The sequence below is a fragment of the Leuresthes tenuis genome, unplaced genomic scaffold, assembly GCF_036924035.1.
Source record: "Leuresthes tenuis unplaced genomic scaffold, fLeuTen1.0.hap1 SCAF_13, whole genome shotgun sequence".
Taxonomy (NCBI): domain Eukaryota; kingdom Metazoa; phylum Chordata; class Actinopteri; order Atheriniformes; family Atherinopsidae; genus Leuresthes; species Leuresthes tenuis.
In genome coordinates this window covers 34,101,938-34,116,150 of record NW_027325367.1, presented here as the reverse complement: position 1 = coordinate 34,116,150, position 14,213 = coordinate 34,101,938, and the positions used below count along the sequence as shown (strand labels likewise).

At 44.0% G+C, this 14,213-nt stretch overlaps 1 protein-coding gene across 1 annotated transcript; it reads left to right on the top strand.

Moving 5' to 3' along the window:
* Nucleotides 1-2,236: 2,236 nt before the first annotated feature.
* On the top strand, nt 2,237-9,133 carry nus1 (NUS1 dehydrodolichyl diphosphate synthase subunit). Its single transcript, XM_072362848.1, has 5 exons — nt 2,237-2,832; nt 4,497-4,628; nt 5,739-5,891; nt 7,034-7,133; nt 8,612-9,133. Exons 1-5 carry the CDS (start codon nt 2,439-2,441, stop codon nt 8,700-8,702), a joined length of 870 nt encoding a protein of 289 aa, XP_072218949.1. The 5' UTR covers nt 2,237-2,438; the 3' UTR covers nt 8,703-9,133.
* The last annotated feature ends 5,080 nt before the right edge of the window (nt 9,134-14,213 follow it).

Genomic DNA, 14,213 nt, shown 5'->3' with positions numbered 1-14,213 from the left:
TTTCTTTCCATACTAAACTTTTCCCCTCTGTTTTTGATAATTTTACTTTAATTTCTACCACCTCTTTCTTTACTGCCTCCTTAGCAGCTTTGTCTGCTTTTTCATTTCCTTTTATTCCTACATGCGCTGGTACCCACATGAACACTATTTCCCTCCCCTGTTGCATTAACCTGGATGTTTTTAACTGTATTTCATATAAAATTTCCTGATGTGTTTTTGCTGTTCCGTTTTTACTTAAGAGTGATGAAACTGAATCGCTACATATAACTATTCTCCTATCCTTCACCCCCTCCATCCATTCTATTGCTAGCAATATTGCACATAATTCCACTGCATATATACTTAAATTATCCGATGTTCTTCTTGAAATTGTTCTATCATAAATGGGAACCACCATTGCTGCTACTGTTACTCCTGTTGTCTGTTCTTTGGACCCATCTGTCCAAAGATATATATAACTCCATTAGAAGGAGAGTTTTTTTTTTTCTTGTAACGTTTCATAGTGCCTCTGTTTTCGAGAGAGCGTCGTTTGTTCGGTCCGCCTCACTAAGAGAGCGTGTAGAACAGTGTTTCTCAATTCCGTTCCTCATGACCCACTGCCCTGCATGTTTTCGATGGTTCCCTCCTCCACCAAACCTGATTCAAATGATCAGCTCGTCATCAAGCTCTGCAGTGGCCTGAGAAGGAGTCATTCATTTGATCAGGTGTGGTGGAGGAGGGAACCATCGAAAACATGCAGGGCGGTGGGTCATGAGGACCGGAATTGAGAAACACTGGTGTAGCGTTTATTTATCTTTTCATAGCCCTTTCTGTTTTCCTCCTAGAATGGAGAGAGTTTTTGGTTTTGATCATTTTCATAGCTGCACCACCCTCAAACATAGTTATTGAGGAGAGTGCTTTAGGATTTTCACAGCCTCTTGTTTTTGCTCTGTCTGGAGATCCTCGACTTGTTTATGGTGAATAAAAACTCTCGTTCTTAAAATTCCCTGCATCTGTATTCAATTGGGCCGTGACAATTGGAAGCCAAGGAAATACCATCTAGACAATTTCTCCCTGAATTGCCCAGGTCCGAGTCTAATATAGAATTAAAGTTAATATTTAGGCTGTCATTTCCAACATCTACATGAATATTAAAGTCACCCACTACAATGACTTTATCTGTACTCAGCACTAACTGGGATAAAAACTCTGAGAATTCAGACAGAAACTCAGAATAAGGGCCAGGTGGACGATACACAACAACAAACACAAGAGGTTTTTGTGATTTCCACTTTGGGTGGGAAAAACTGAGAATCAGAGATTCAAAAGAGCTAAAACTAATCTTGGGTCTAGGACTGATTAGTAACCCTGATCTGAAGATAGCTGCCACTCCTCCTCCTCTGCCTGTGGTTCTAGGAACATGAACATTTAAATAGTCAGAGGGAGTTGATTCATTAATGCTAACATGATCCTCCTGCTGCAGCCAGGTTTCTGTAAGACAAAATATATCAATATGATGATCACAAATCAAATCATTCACTAACAGAGACTTCCAAAGGAGAGATCTCATATTCAGCAAATTTATGAAATGAAAATTAAATGAAAAAATACTTCGGACATATACATATATCATTGCATTAATAATCTCTTAACTTCATTCTACTGGCTTCATCCTCATATTAATGTATTCATTGAGCCATTTATATAGTTTTTTGTATTTACCCATCGTATTTATCTGAGCTTTTAACTGTCCGTAATCCTGGCAGAGCTCTGAGGTCAACAAATCAACTTTTGCTGGAAGTGCCCAGGTCAAAATACAAGCAATGGGGAAACCATCCGTTGCTGCCCCCAGACTCTGGAAAAAGCTCCCCGCAGAGATGCGTCTTATTTCTGACCTGGGCCTCTCTAAAATCTAGGCTAAGAGCCAACTTATTTAGGATGGCTTGAAATACCCAGTAGTAGGATGACACTTTTATCTTATCTTATTCAATTTTGTTGTATTCTATTGCTTTTACTGTTCTTTTATTGTTTTTAATTGTTTTTATTTATTCTTTTCTTTATTTATTATCTGCTGTAAAGCACTTTGGTACACCGAAAGGACTGCTGTAAAGGGTTGTATAAATAAAGTATATTTACATTTATTCAAAATAATGGCAACTTCAGTCTTCCATATATGACAACGCCCCGTATCACTCATGCAAGGCGGAGTTAGAAGATTGCTGCGTCACTCTTATATTGGCCAATGGGAGAGCTCCGTGTATCACACTGAACGCTGACTGCAAAGCTCCAGTTCACAGGTCAAGGGTTGTTGGAAAGAAGAAAATGGCGGCAGACAGAGTTAGCTACCGGCAAAACTGAAGCACATCTTGCAGGCAGATAATACAAGCGAATAAAGCCCCTGTCCTGTACAGGTCTGCGCACACCCGCTAAGACTTAATCGTGAAGGAGTAAGGGCACTAATGGCGCTACTGTACGGCTTTATATGGCGGGTCCTGCTGGTTCTGATCCGCGTCAAGAAAGCGGTTGCCTCCTGGCTCCGCGTCCGTTTTCGGAACTGGACGGGTCGTCTGTGGGAGCGCGCAGTGACCGCGCTGCTTCTACCGGTAGCTGTGTCAAGGTTCCCGGAGTACCAGACGAGGCTAAATCCTCCCCTTGATGCTAACTCCGTGACTGGAAAGCTCGGTGACGGCCGCCGCTCACGGATGCTGTCTGACGGCAAGTCCCTGGAGAAGCTGCCGGTCCACATTGGCTTCATGGTGACGGAGGAGGAACCCAGTTACACGGACATAGCAAACCTGGTGGTGTGGTGTATGGCTGTCGGTGTATCTTACGTCAGCGTCTATGATAATCACGGTAATAATGTTCTTTTACATTGTCTAACGGGTGCTAGTTCAATAAGACACTGTACAGAAGGGACTGTTTTAATATGAATTTGTGCCTTTGCTGAGTCGCATCACATAGTCACAGCTATTAGATTTTAGCCCCCTCAGTTTGACATGTTAAGTTTCTAAGACTTTCTTACCCCATTTGAGCAGGCTGGTTGAAAAGTGTTCCTCCCCCCATGATCCAGTCCCCTGGGGTTTATTTCAGTCATGTGATTGTAGAAGTTACATTAGTTTGTCCCTCTTTTCTACAGGCATGCAAACATGGAAACGGAAGTTCAAATGATTGAACATTCCTACACATGGCCTGTTGAAGTCCAATCATTATGTATTAATTTAGTTTTTTTCTTTAATAAGTAACTTAATGTAACTTCTCAGTCTATTGTGAAACCACCGGAGGAAAGTGTGTCTGTGATCCCAGTTCAGAGCGCGCTCCGTCCCTGCAGCCGTGCACATCTCTGGGATTCAGCACCGCTTCTCTTCTCTCAGCATCAAAACAACCTTTCTTATCTCCTGAGTTTCAACGGGACATTGTTATTTTAGTTTAATGAGGTAATGGATGCCAGCTGAGCAGAAGCTCAGAATGTGGACACAGCTCCTTGTTCAGTGTGAGTGGGAAGTTTTCAGGCTCTGGGGTCATTCTGCAGGCTCCATCTGTGATTCCAGGAAAGAAATGAAGCAGCCTTCCTCTCAAACAACCTTTGAGGACATTAAGATTTCACTTAATAAGGTGTGCTTGAAGCCACTCTGAGGTCCCCCAGCTTTGCCATAGCACGGGTGGTACGTCCTGTTCCAAAGAGGCAGCCTCGGTGGGGTGTTTGAGGTGTTTGAGGTGTGGAAATGCATGATGCACATAGGATGTTCCAGTCGTATGATTATCCAGTATCTGAGAAAGTTGGGATCAATAGATTTTTACTACTGATTTAATACTGAAGCCTGTGTGTCCAGTGTCTGTTCCCTCAGTATTTTTTAGACAAAAGAGTCTCATAAAAAGTGAAAAACAGTGACAGTTTATCTGAAATAATACATCTCTCTTCCATGATTTCCCTGCTCTGTGAAAAACTACTCAACAAGCTGCACAGTCTAATGTCAGCTGTGCTTCCACCCAGTGTCAGGTACTGTCCGTTTAACAAGACTTTGGTCCTGTTCCTACCTGGTGCCAGCTCGTGTCCGGCTGATCCAACACAGCAGTCAGTGTGTGTTCACAGCTGGCAGTTAGATGGCTCCTCAGGGAGGCTGTTAGCTGCTGTGAACATGCAGCTAACAGCCTCCCTGAGGAGCCATCTAACTGCCAGCTGCTGTGAACATGCAGCCTACGTCACAGGCAGCTGAGCAGCAAGCCGGACAAACGCACACAGGACCTGAAGTGTGTCGTTCTCTGCACATGAACATGTTTTCCATTCAGCTGAGCAGCAGTTAATGTGGGATCATATTCAAATGTTAGCCCTGTAAGCGGTGGGATGTTTGAGGGTGATCAAATCTGAGGGAGGAATCTGCAGAGCTCAGTGTCGGCTCTGCTGATGAAGGGTTGAAGCACTAAAAAGGACTCCTAAAAGCTGCTGTGTGCTGCCTGTCTTCCGTGCACGGCCTGCCTCCACGTGTGCAGCGCTGATGTGGCTCTGCTTTTTCCCGCAGGCATTTTTCAGAAGAACAACTCCCGTCTGCAGGAAGAGATCGGCAAGCAGCAGCACAACCTGCTCGGTGCTGATGGATCCAAATACAATGTGGAGTTAGTGAGCAAGAGCCGAGACGATCCTCAGCAATACGGTTGGTGCCTTCACATGCACTTCTACATGAAATGGTTCCACTTTGCTTTCTCCTACAAACAGATTTCTTAAAGCTTTTCCTAAGAAGACGCTTTGTTTAACTGTGGTTGAACTTGATTCTCGACACTTTGATAAAACATCTAATGTAAGGAACCAAGTTAAGTTTTCATTTAAGATCACTGGTTTAATTATACAGTCTTTTTACAGTACAGTACTTTCATTTACTGCTTTTCATTCTGAGTTGAAGCAGTTACACAAGCCAACTACTTCAGATTTCTGATCATTTTTCACTTTTTTCAGTCTCACAAATCACACCGAGAGGTTTCCATTTGCTAACTTAAACAAAGATGAAATCCAGATGCAGGAGCCACTTCAACGTGTGTTTGCTTGAAACTGAAATAACGTATTTTATGCCAGAAATAAGGTGTAGGTTAAAAAACAAACTTCCCCTTTAACGACCCACCAAGTGCGACTGGCCCCTCGACTACAAACGAGCTGATGCTCCCCATCGACCAGTTAGAGACGAAGAGGATGAGAGAGGAAACGTTTGCAAGAACCAAGAAAAAGAAACTCAGTTGCCCTTATTTAAGGTTTTTGGGATTAACATTAGCTGGATGAAAGGATCTACACCAACACAATGTCCTACAGATGTGCAAACCCCCTCCTTTTTCCTCCTTTGGGATTTGCTTCAAGTGTGTTGAAATATTTGAACTTTAGTGCAGAGTCAGCACTGTGCCAGGAAGTTGGATGAATGAAGTAACAAGCTACAGCTTTACAACCCAACTGATCTCTGAAGAAGTGAAAACTTCTTCTAACTTTGCCCCCCCCCCCCCCCCCTTCGTATTACAGGTGGCACTGTGCTTGCTTTAGATCCACTGACAAACCCAGTGTGTGTTTGATTCAATCTTCTCGTCCACACACTCTTCCAGTCTAACTCCTTGAATGCAGCGCACATCTCTCACTGCTCCTTCTGAGCCGGGGAGTTTTGTCCTTTTGCTCGGGCTTGTCGACGCTGTTTGGAGCTGCCTAACGTTAACCTTTAACCTTATACGTGAAGCTGAAATGTTGGGTCACGGGCCATGTCATGTGACTGTGTGTGGGTGTGTGTCAGTGGTGTCCTGCAGGCCCACGGTGAAGGTGCTGTCTCCAGAGGACGGGAAGCATAGCATTGTGCAGGCAGCCAGGAAGCTGTGCCACTCTGTGGAGAACAAGGAGAGGAGCTCCAGAGACATCAGTGTCTCCATGCTGGACGTCCTGCTCAGAGGTAGCACTCCTTCACTCCTTCACTCCTTCACTCCTTCACTCGTTCACTCGTTCACTCGTTCACTCGTTCACTCCTTCACTCCTTCACTCCTTCACTCGTTCACTCCTTCACTCCTTCACTCCTTCACTCGTTCACTCCTTCACTCCTTCACTCCTTCACTCCTTCACTCGTTCACTCCTTCACTCCTTCACTCCTTCACTCCTTCACTCCTTCACTCCTTCACTCGTTCACTCCTTCACTCCTTCACTCCTTCACTCCTTCACTCGTTCACTCCTTCACTCCTTCACTCCTTCACTCCTTCACTCCTTCACTCCTTCACTCGTTCACTCCTTCACTCCTTCACTCGTTCACTCGTTCACTCGTTCACTCGTTCACTCCTTCACTCCTTCACTCCTTCACTCTTTCACTCCTTCACTCCTTCACTCCTTCACTCCTTCACTCCTTCACTCCTTCACTCCTTCACTCGTTCACTCGTTCACTCCTTCACTCCTTCACTCGTTCACTCCTTCACTCCTTCACTCCTTCACTCCTTCACTCCTTCACTCCTTCACTCGTTCACTCGTTCACTCGTTCACTCGTTCACTCCTTCACTCCTTCACTCCTTCACTCCTTCACTCCTTCACTCGTTCACTCGTTCACTCCTTCACTCCTTCACTCCTTCACTCCTTCACTCCTTCACTCGTTCACTCGTTCACTTCGTTCACTCGTTCACTCGTTCACTCCTTCACTCCTTCACTCCTTCACTCCTTCACTCCTTCACTCGTTCACTCGTTCACTCGTTCACTCGTTCACTCCTTCACTCCTTCACTCCTTCACTCCTTCACTCCTTCACTCGTTCACTCCTTCACTCCTTCACTCGTTCACTCCTTCACTCCTTCACTCCTTCACTCCTTCACTCGTTCACTCGTTCACTCGTTCACTCCTTCACTCTTTCACTCTTTCACTCCTTCACTCGTTCACTCTGCGCACCGTGGAACATGCACCTTTTGTCTGATTGTGGCATCAGTGAGTGGGAGCACTGTGTCACACACACATGGCACCAGTCCCACCCATTTACAGTTTGAGCAGCTAGTGAACTTTGACCTATAATGTGGTTATCGTGTGGCTTGATGACCTGCTGACTGAATTCTTGCTTGTTTCAGAGTCAAAGAATATTCCAGACCCTGAGCTGGTGGTGAAGTTCGGTCCAGTGAACAGCACACTGGGGTTCCTGCCCTGGCACATCAGACTCACCGAGTTCATGTAAGCTGCTGTGCACGCTCACATGTGCACGCTCACATGTGCACGCTCACCTCTGCAACACTCGCATGTGCACGTTCACCTCTGCAACACTCACATGTGCACGCTCACATGTGCACGCTCACCTCTGCAACACTCACATGTGCATGCTCACATGTGCACGCTCACATGTGCACGCTCACATGTGCACGCTCACATGTGCACGCTCACATGTGCACGCTCACCTCTGCAACACTCGCATGTGCACGTTCACCTCTGCAACACTCACATGTGCACGCTCACATGTGCACGCTCACCTCTGCAACACTCACATGTGCACGCTCACATGTGCACGCTCACCTCTGAAAGATCCTGAAAATGTATGCAAGGGTCTGTGATGAATGAATGAATTATTTTGAACATGCAATAACAAAATGAAACTAAAGGCAAAAAGTAAAGGAGTAGGAAGAAGCGCAGACTTATGTAACTCTACCCGATAAACAACCATCACTCTGCATTTGTCCCATTCATATTAACCCCGTCACCAACCAAAATACACAAACCATAATGAGTACAAATATTTAGGGATCAAAACCTTTGTGATGAATAATTCTGCCCTGTGATCTAAAGCTAAAGTGATCTAAAGCTAAATGAGTAGTGTCATTTAGCACCGTCAGGCTGACCCCCTGACCCCTGCTGTGACTCCAGCCTGCATATGACACCCCCATCATGTCATCAGGTTGATTCTTATATTCCTGAGCCACAGAACCTGAATACTTGCATGAAGTTCCCGTCCAGTCTGTACTCTACAATGTGGCGGCAGAAACATCTGGCTGCTGATGTACGAGCTGACTGATGCCCCAGTGTGGCCCCAGTGTGGCCCCAGTGTGGCCCCAGTGTGGCCCCAGTGTGGCCCCAGTGTGGCCCCAGTGTGGCCCCAGTGTGGCCCCAGTGTGGCCCTGTGAAGGACTGGTGACCCATCCAGGTGCACCCCCCCCTCTCACCCAACGGATTGTATTAGTTTGTGTGTTAGCAGGGTTACTGAAAGTTCTGGAGGGATTTTCATGGAGATGTCCCCACCTCTAAGGGACGTCTGTCAGGAGCCAGTTTTGATGGGGATGTGCACTCAAACAATGAAATGTAACTTTGCAGAAAGCAAAAGAAACTGCTGCTCTTCATTTCCTCGTGCATCTTCAGTCGGTGTAGCATCATCATCACGGTGCTCTGACACTAGACAATTAAGTGATATTTGCATTATGCAACCTGAACAACTGCACGAGTTCTACTTCAGACGGGAGCACTGAGCCCAACAGCTTTGAGAGAGCAACAGCCAATCAGAAAAGCCCAAGAGTCAGATGGCTAACCAGTGATGTAAGTTCTCCTGTTTGGGGGTCCAGCGGCCTCACTCAGTAGGTGGCACTGCTGAGCTGCATGTGGGACGTGTTCACAGTTGTTGTTGTTCAGTTTCGGATGATGAAATGTGTTTTGCTCTGTGTGCGCAGCTCCCTGCCGTCCCACAGAAGCGTGTCGTACGAGGACTTGTTGGGCGCCCTGCAGCGCTACAGTGCCTGTCAGCAGCGCCTCGGACAGTGATGTGCAGCTCAGCGTCATGCTCTTCAGAGACAAAGGGGCGTGGGGTCCACAGTCAGAGGAGACAGACAATAACCCCCCCCTCTTGCCTTGCTGGGTCCTCACTACTACCCCTCCCCAACTGTGTCTCTTGGACTAAAAAAAACTGAGACAACTCCTGGATGTGCGAAGCAGGAAACACGGCAGCCAGCTTTAGTCTGCTAATAAACTCGCATTCCAAGACTTGCGGAACGTGCTCTGGAAACCAAGACAAAATGGGTGATGAGAGGACTGTTTGTCATTCACTCAGCCAGCAGACCTTAACAGACAAAGACGCAGTGTGTCGGTCCTCACTGAGGCATGCTGGGAGATGCTGCTGCATTTTAGGGACAAACCCAAGTGCTGACAACAGGTGAGATGGACAGAAGAGCCATATAATAAATAAGGTGTAATTAATTTGGCTCTGTGTTCATCCGTGTGGCCTCCAGCTTCCACTCATGTACTTGTGTGTTGTTGCTTAAGCCACACAGAGAGTGTTTCAGTTTCCTGTTTACTGACTCGGTGTGAAAAAGAAAAAGAAGAAAAAAAACACTGTATATCTCAGACATTCCTGAAGGAAACAAATCCAACTTCTATGTACCAGAATAAAACGCCTCCACAATCATCTGGTCTCACACTAACAGCTCATCCTGACTGACTTACAGGTCCATGTTTGGGTGCTTTTCTACATTTCTGTAGAAATATGACAGAAACAAACTGACTGATTATTGATTTATAGCAGAAAATTATCCATTGCTAGAAATTTTTGCAAAACTATCTGAACATCTGCGATCAATCTGTGATTAGAGTCTGTTCTTCAGTCTGATGACAATAAGTTAATTTAAACAACTATTAAAGTCTGATCTTCACAACGCGTCTAGAAAAGTAGTTTTCAAGAACAAAGGCGCTTTCTGGGGACGTTGTTGTAGGTTCCGCTTTGAAGAGATCACGTTTTATTCTGCATTCAGTCTGAAAATAAAGATTGCTACGACTAGTTGTTTTTATGTGGTGTTAAAACTCTGAAGAAAATGTATTTTAGTCCAAAAGTATTTATCTGATTGCTGCTGTAGCAGTGAGTTACTGACAAACTCCACGCCTGGTTATTTAGTCACTGTTGGAATGAAATGTTGAAATCAAAGTTTGTCCATTTATGTCACATCAAAACAGTGTTTGAGGTCATTTTGTTAACAAAATCAGTCTCATAAATGATTCACAGTTTCGGAAGTTTAATTAATAAAAATGATCAAATTAGAAATTGGGGCCCTGCTTTTGTTGTTAAATTTAGAAATAACTCGAAACATACAGTCTGCCTGGTACTGTATGTTAGGATTTAACAGTAACCACAATGAATGCATCAATAAGCATGGAAGGGTTCTGTAGTTCTTAGAAGTAGTGGATGATGCTGTTAAACAGAAACAAAAAAAATAAAAAATTTGATCATTTTGTAGTTATATTTTTGAAAGAAAATTCCAGCATATATATTCTCCCAGCACAAGACTTCAAAGGCTGAGTTTTAAAGGGGAACTCTGGTATTTTTTAACCCTAGACCTTATTTCTGGCATGAAATACGTTCATCTGCTCACTGAGAACAGTTTGGTGAAAGTCGGCGTCCTTCAGAAGATATTTAGATAACTGGAGATCCATATAACGGAGTGAACGGGGCTCTAAATAAGGCATTATCTGTCTTTATTTCACCAATACTTTAAGAAGAATGAATGAATGAGCGTGTGCTATAGCTCTGTTAGCTCAGAGCTGCTGTGTTGTTGTTATTGGCGGTTATGGGGGGGGGGGGGGGGCTTATAGAGGGATTTCTACACAGGCACTCTACTGGGACCACTTCATCCACACGCCCCCCTGCAGCACAGCTCATTCACTCCGGTAAGAACGTCCATCTTACTCAAAGTCGTCGTTCACATCGTCAACATCTGATAAATCTCCTGCCATGTTGCACAAAACTATGAGCAGCAAACTCTGTGTGAAGTTAGCCGACTGTCACAGAGCACGGAGTGAATAAACTGTGCTGCACAATAGCTAGTGAAAACAATCCAAAGAATCCCTTGAACTTTATGGGGAGGACCTGAAAGGTCGAACAAGGCAGAAAATGGTACTGCAGAAGACAAGGGGAGAGCTGGCACTCAGATACCTGCTTCATCCAGAAGGGGATCCCACACCTTCAGAACAGGATAACCTCGGGATATACCAGGGGGCCTGTTGTTTGAAACCTAGATAAGGGATTAAGCCGGAATATGATGGTTATCCTGGCTGAATTTAGCCTGCAGTCGGTTGTTCGAAACTTTATCCTGGTCAAGTTACCATGGTGATTTATTCTCTGCAGCAAGCCCACTCCAGACCAGGCTAAATACCAGGCTCAGTTGTTTCCGTTGTCTTATCTTTGGAGTCAGCAGCTGTGGTGATGAGAAATGAATGTGTTTTATACAGTCATTCCATGTTCTGATGAAGGCTACGCGTTGGCCTCGTTTTTTAAACAAACAACATGTAGGCTAAATTATTATTTAAAAAAGAAATAAAACAAAACATGATCAAATTAAAAAAAAAAAAAAAAAAGTTAGCCTATGACGATAGTTCTTTTTCATTTTTCATTCAATTCAAGGAGAAATTAGGAGTGAATGAGCACAAGCTTTGCTTTGCTTTGACGTATTACATCACTTCCTGTTGCTTTGTGTGTGCTCTGTGACAGTTCTCGCTCCTCTTGAACTACTAATAATCACCTTATTTCACCCTATAATTTACACATCTTGCATAGTTAACTCTATCCCATACTTGTTATATTCTAACGCTCACTCTTACAGATCTTTAGTTTTTATTTTTCACTTTTTAGCGGTGTGTCTGGTTCTCTAGCTTAGCATGGCTACCAGTTCTCTTCCTCTATCTCCTGCTTTCACCTGCTCCGTGTGTCAGATGTTTAGTTACTCCTCTGCCTCCTTTAGTGGTAATGGTACATGTAACAAATGTAGTCTTTTTGTAGTTTTGGAGGCAAGGTTATCTGAATTGGAAGCTCGGCTCTGCACTGTTGAAAACCACCCGATAGCGAGCCAGGCCCCTTTAGTCAGTGCGGAGCCACCTAGCGTAGCTAGCTCTGTTAGTCGTCCCCGAGCAGATCCCGAGCAGCCGGGACTTAAGAGTGGCTGGGTGACTGTCAGGAAGAGGAGTCATAGTCCTAAAGTCAAGCCCGTGGTTCACCATCAACCTGTCCACGTTTCAAATAGATTTTCCCCACTCAGCGACACACCCGCTGAGGACAAAACCCTGGTAATTGGCAGCTCTATAGTCAGAAACGTGGCATTAGCGACACCAGCGACCATAGTCAAATGCATTCCAGGGGTCAGAGCGGGCGACATAGAATCCTATTTAAAACTGCTGGCTAAGGATAAGCGTAAATACGGTAAAATAGTTATTCACGTCGGCGGTAATGACACCCGGTTACGCCAATCGGAGGTCACTAAAATTAATGTTGCATCGGTGTGTAATTTTGCCAAAACAATGTGGGACTCCGTAGTTTTCTCTGGACCCCTGCCAAATCTGACCAGTGATGACATGTTTAGCCGCATGTCCTCATTCAATCGCTGGTTGTCTAGATGGTGTCCAGCAAACAACGTGGGCTACATAGATAATTGGCAATGTTTCTGGAGAAAACCTGGTCTGATGAGGAGAGACGGCATCCATCCCACTTTGGAAGGAGCGGCTCTCATTTCTAGAAATATGGACGAATTTATTAGTCATCCAAAAACATGACATCCCAGGGTTGAGACCAGGATGCAGAGTTGTAGTCTTACACACTTCTCTGCGGCTTCCCACCTGATGCTGCCCCCCCCTCAATCAAAAAACACAAAAGGAGCAAATCCTCTTGTGCAAAAACTTTAACTGAACAAAAACATCAAACTATTAAATGTGGTTTGCTGAATATTAGATCTCTCCTTTGAAGTCTCTGTTCGTGAATGATTTGATCTGTGATCATCATATTGATATATTTGGTCTTACAGAAACCTGGCTGCAGCAGGAGGATCATGTTAGCATTAATGAATCAACTCCCTCTGACTATTTAAATGTTCACGTTCCTAGAACCACAGGCAGAGGAGGAGGAGTGGCAGCTATCTTCAGATCAGGGTTACTAATCAGTCCTAGACCCAAGATTAGTTTTAGCTCTTTTGAATCTCTGATTCTCAGTTTTTCCCAAAGTGGAAATCACAAAAACCTCTTGTGTTTGTTGTTGTGTATCGTCCACCTGGCCCTTATTCTGAGTTTCTGTCTGAATTCTCAGAGTTTTTATCCCAGTTAGTGCTGAGTACAGATAAAGTCATTGTAGTGGGTGACTTTAATATTCATGTAGATGTTGAAAATGACAGCCTAAATATTAACTTTAATTCTATATTAGACTCTATTGGATTTTCTCAAAGTGTTCACAGACCTACTCACTGCCTTAATCACACCCTTGACCTTGTGCTGACTTATGGCATTGAGAGTGAACAGTTAACAGTGTTCCCTCATAACCCTGTCTTGTCTGACCATTTTTTAATAACTTTTGAATTTACATTACTTGACTACACGGTTTCTGAGAAGAATTCTACATATAGAAGGTGTCTGTCAGAGAATGCTGTAACCAGATTTAAAGAGTTGATTTCATCATCCTTTTCTTCACTGCCATGTGCAGATATGACAGAGGACGGCTACCTAAATTTTACTCCAGTAGAACTTGACTCTCTTGTTGACAGCACTATAGCTTCAATGCGTACAACACTGGACAATGTTGCCCCTCTGAAAAGGAAGGTAATCAGTCAGAAGAGGTTGGCTCCTTGGTATAATTCACAGCTGCGTTAAAGCAGACTGCAAGAAAGCTGGAGAGACAGTGGCGTTCCTCTAATTTAGAAGAGTCTCAATTAGTCTGGAAATATGGTTTAATAACATATAAGAAAGCACTTCGTAAAGCTAGAACTGCTTATTATTCATCATTGATAGAAGAGAATAACAATAATCCCAGGTTTCTTTTCTGCACTGTTGCCAGGCTGACAAAGAGTCCGAGCTCTGTTGAGCCATGTATTCCTTTAACTCTCAGCAGTGATGATTTCATGAGATTCTTCATCAATAAAATTGTTTCTATCAGAGAGAAGATTAATGGAATCCTTCCCATTATTATCACTGATGTATCATCAAGTAGAGCAGCTTTAGAAGTATCTTTCGAACCTGAATTGTATTTAGACAGCTTCTGCCCAGTTGATCTCTCTGAGCTAACAACAGCAATAGTCTCTTCTAAACCATCAACTTGTATGTTAGACCCAATTCCAACCAGACTGTTCTAGGAGGTTTTCCCCTTAATCAATACTTCCATATTGGATTTGATCAATCGGTCTTTGTTGACAGGATATGTACCTCAGACTTTTAAGGTTGCTGTAATTAAACCTTTACTTAAAAAACCTACTCTTGATTCAGAAGTGTTGGCTAATTATCAACCTATATCCAATCTCCCTTTTTTGTCTAAAT

What these genes read in the sequence shown, in the direction of transcription:
- nus1 (XM_072362848.1), top strand. Translation starts at nt 2,439, where the DNA reads ATGGCGCTACTGTACGGCTTTATATGGCGGGTCCTGCTGGTTCTGATC. An exon ending in CAGCGTCTATGATAATCACG is followed by an intron (nt 2,833 to 4,496) that starts GTAATAATGTTC and finishes TTTTTCCCGCAG; the next exon opens with GCATTTTTCAGAAGAACAAC. An exon ending in GCTGGACGTCCTGCTCAGAG is followed by an intron (nt 5,892 to 7,033) that starts GTAGCACTCCTT and finishes TGCTTGTTTCAG; the next exon opens with AGTCAAAGAATATTCCAGAC.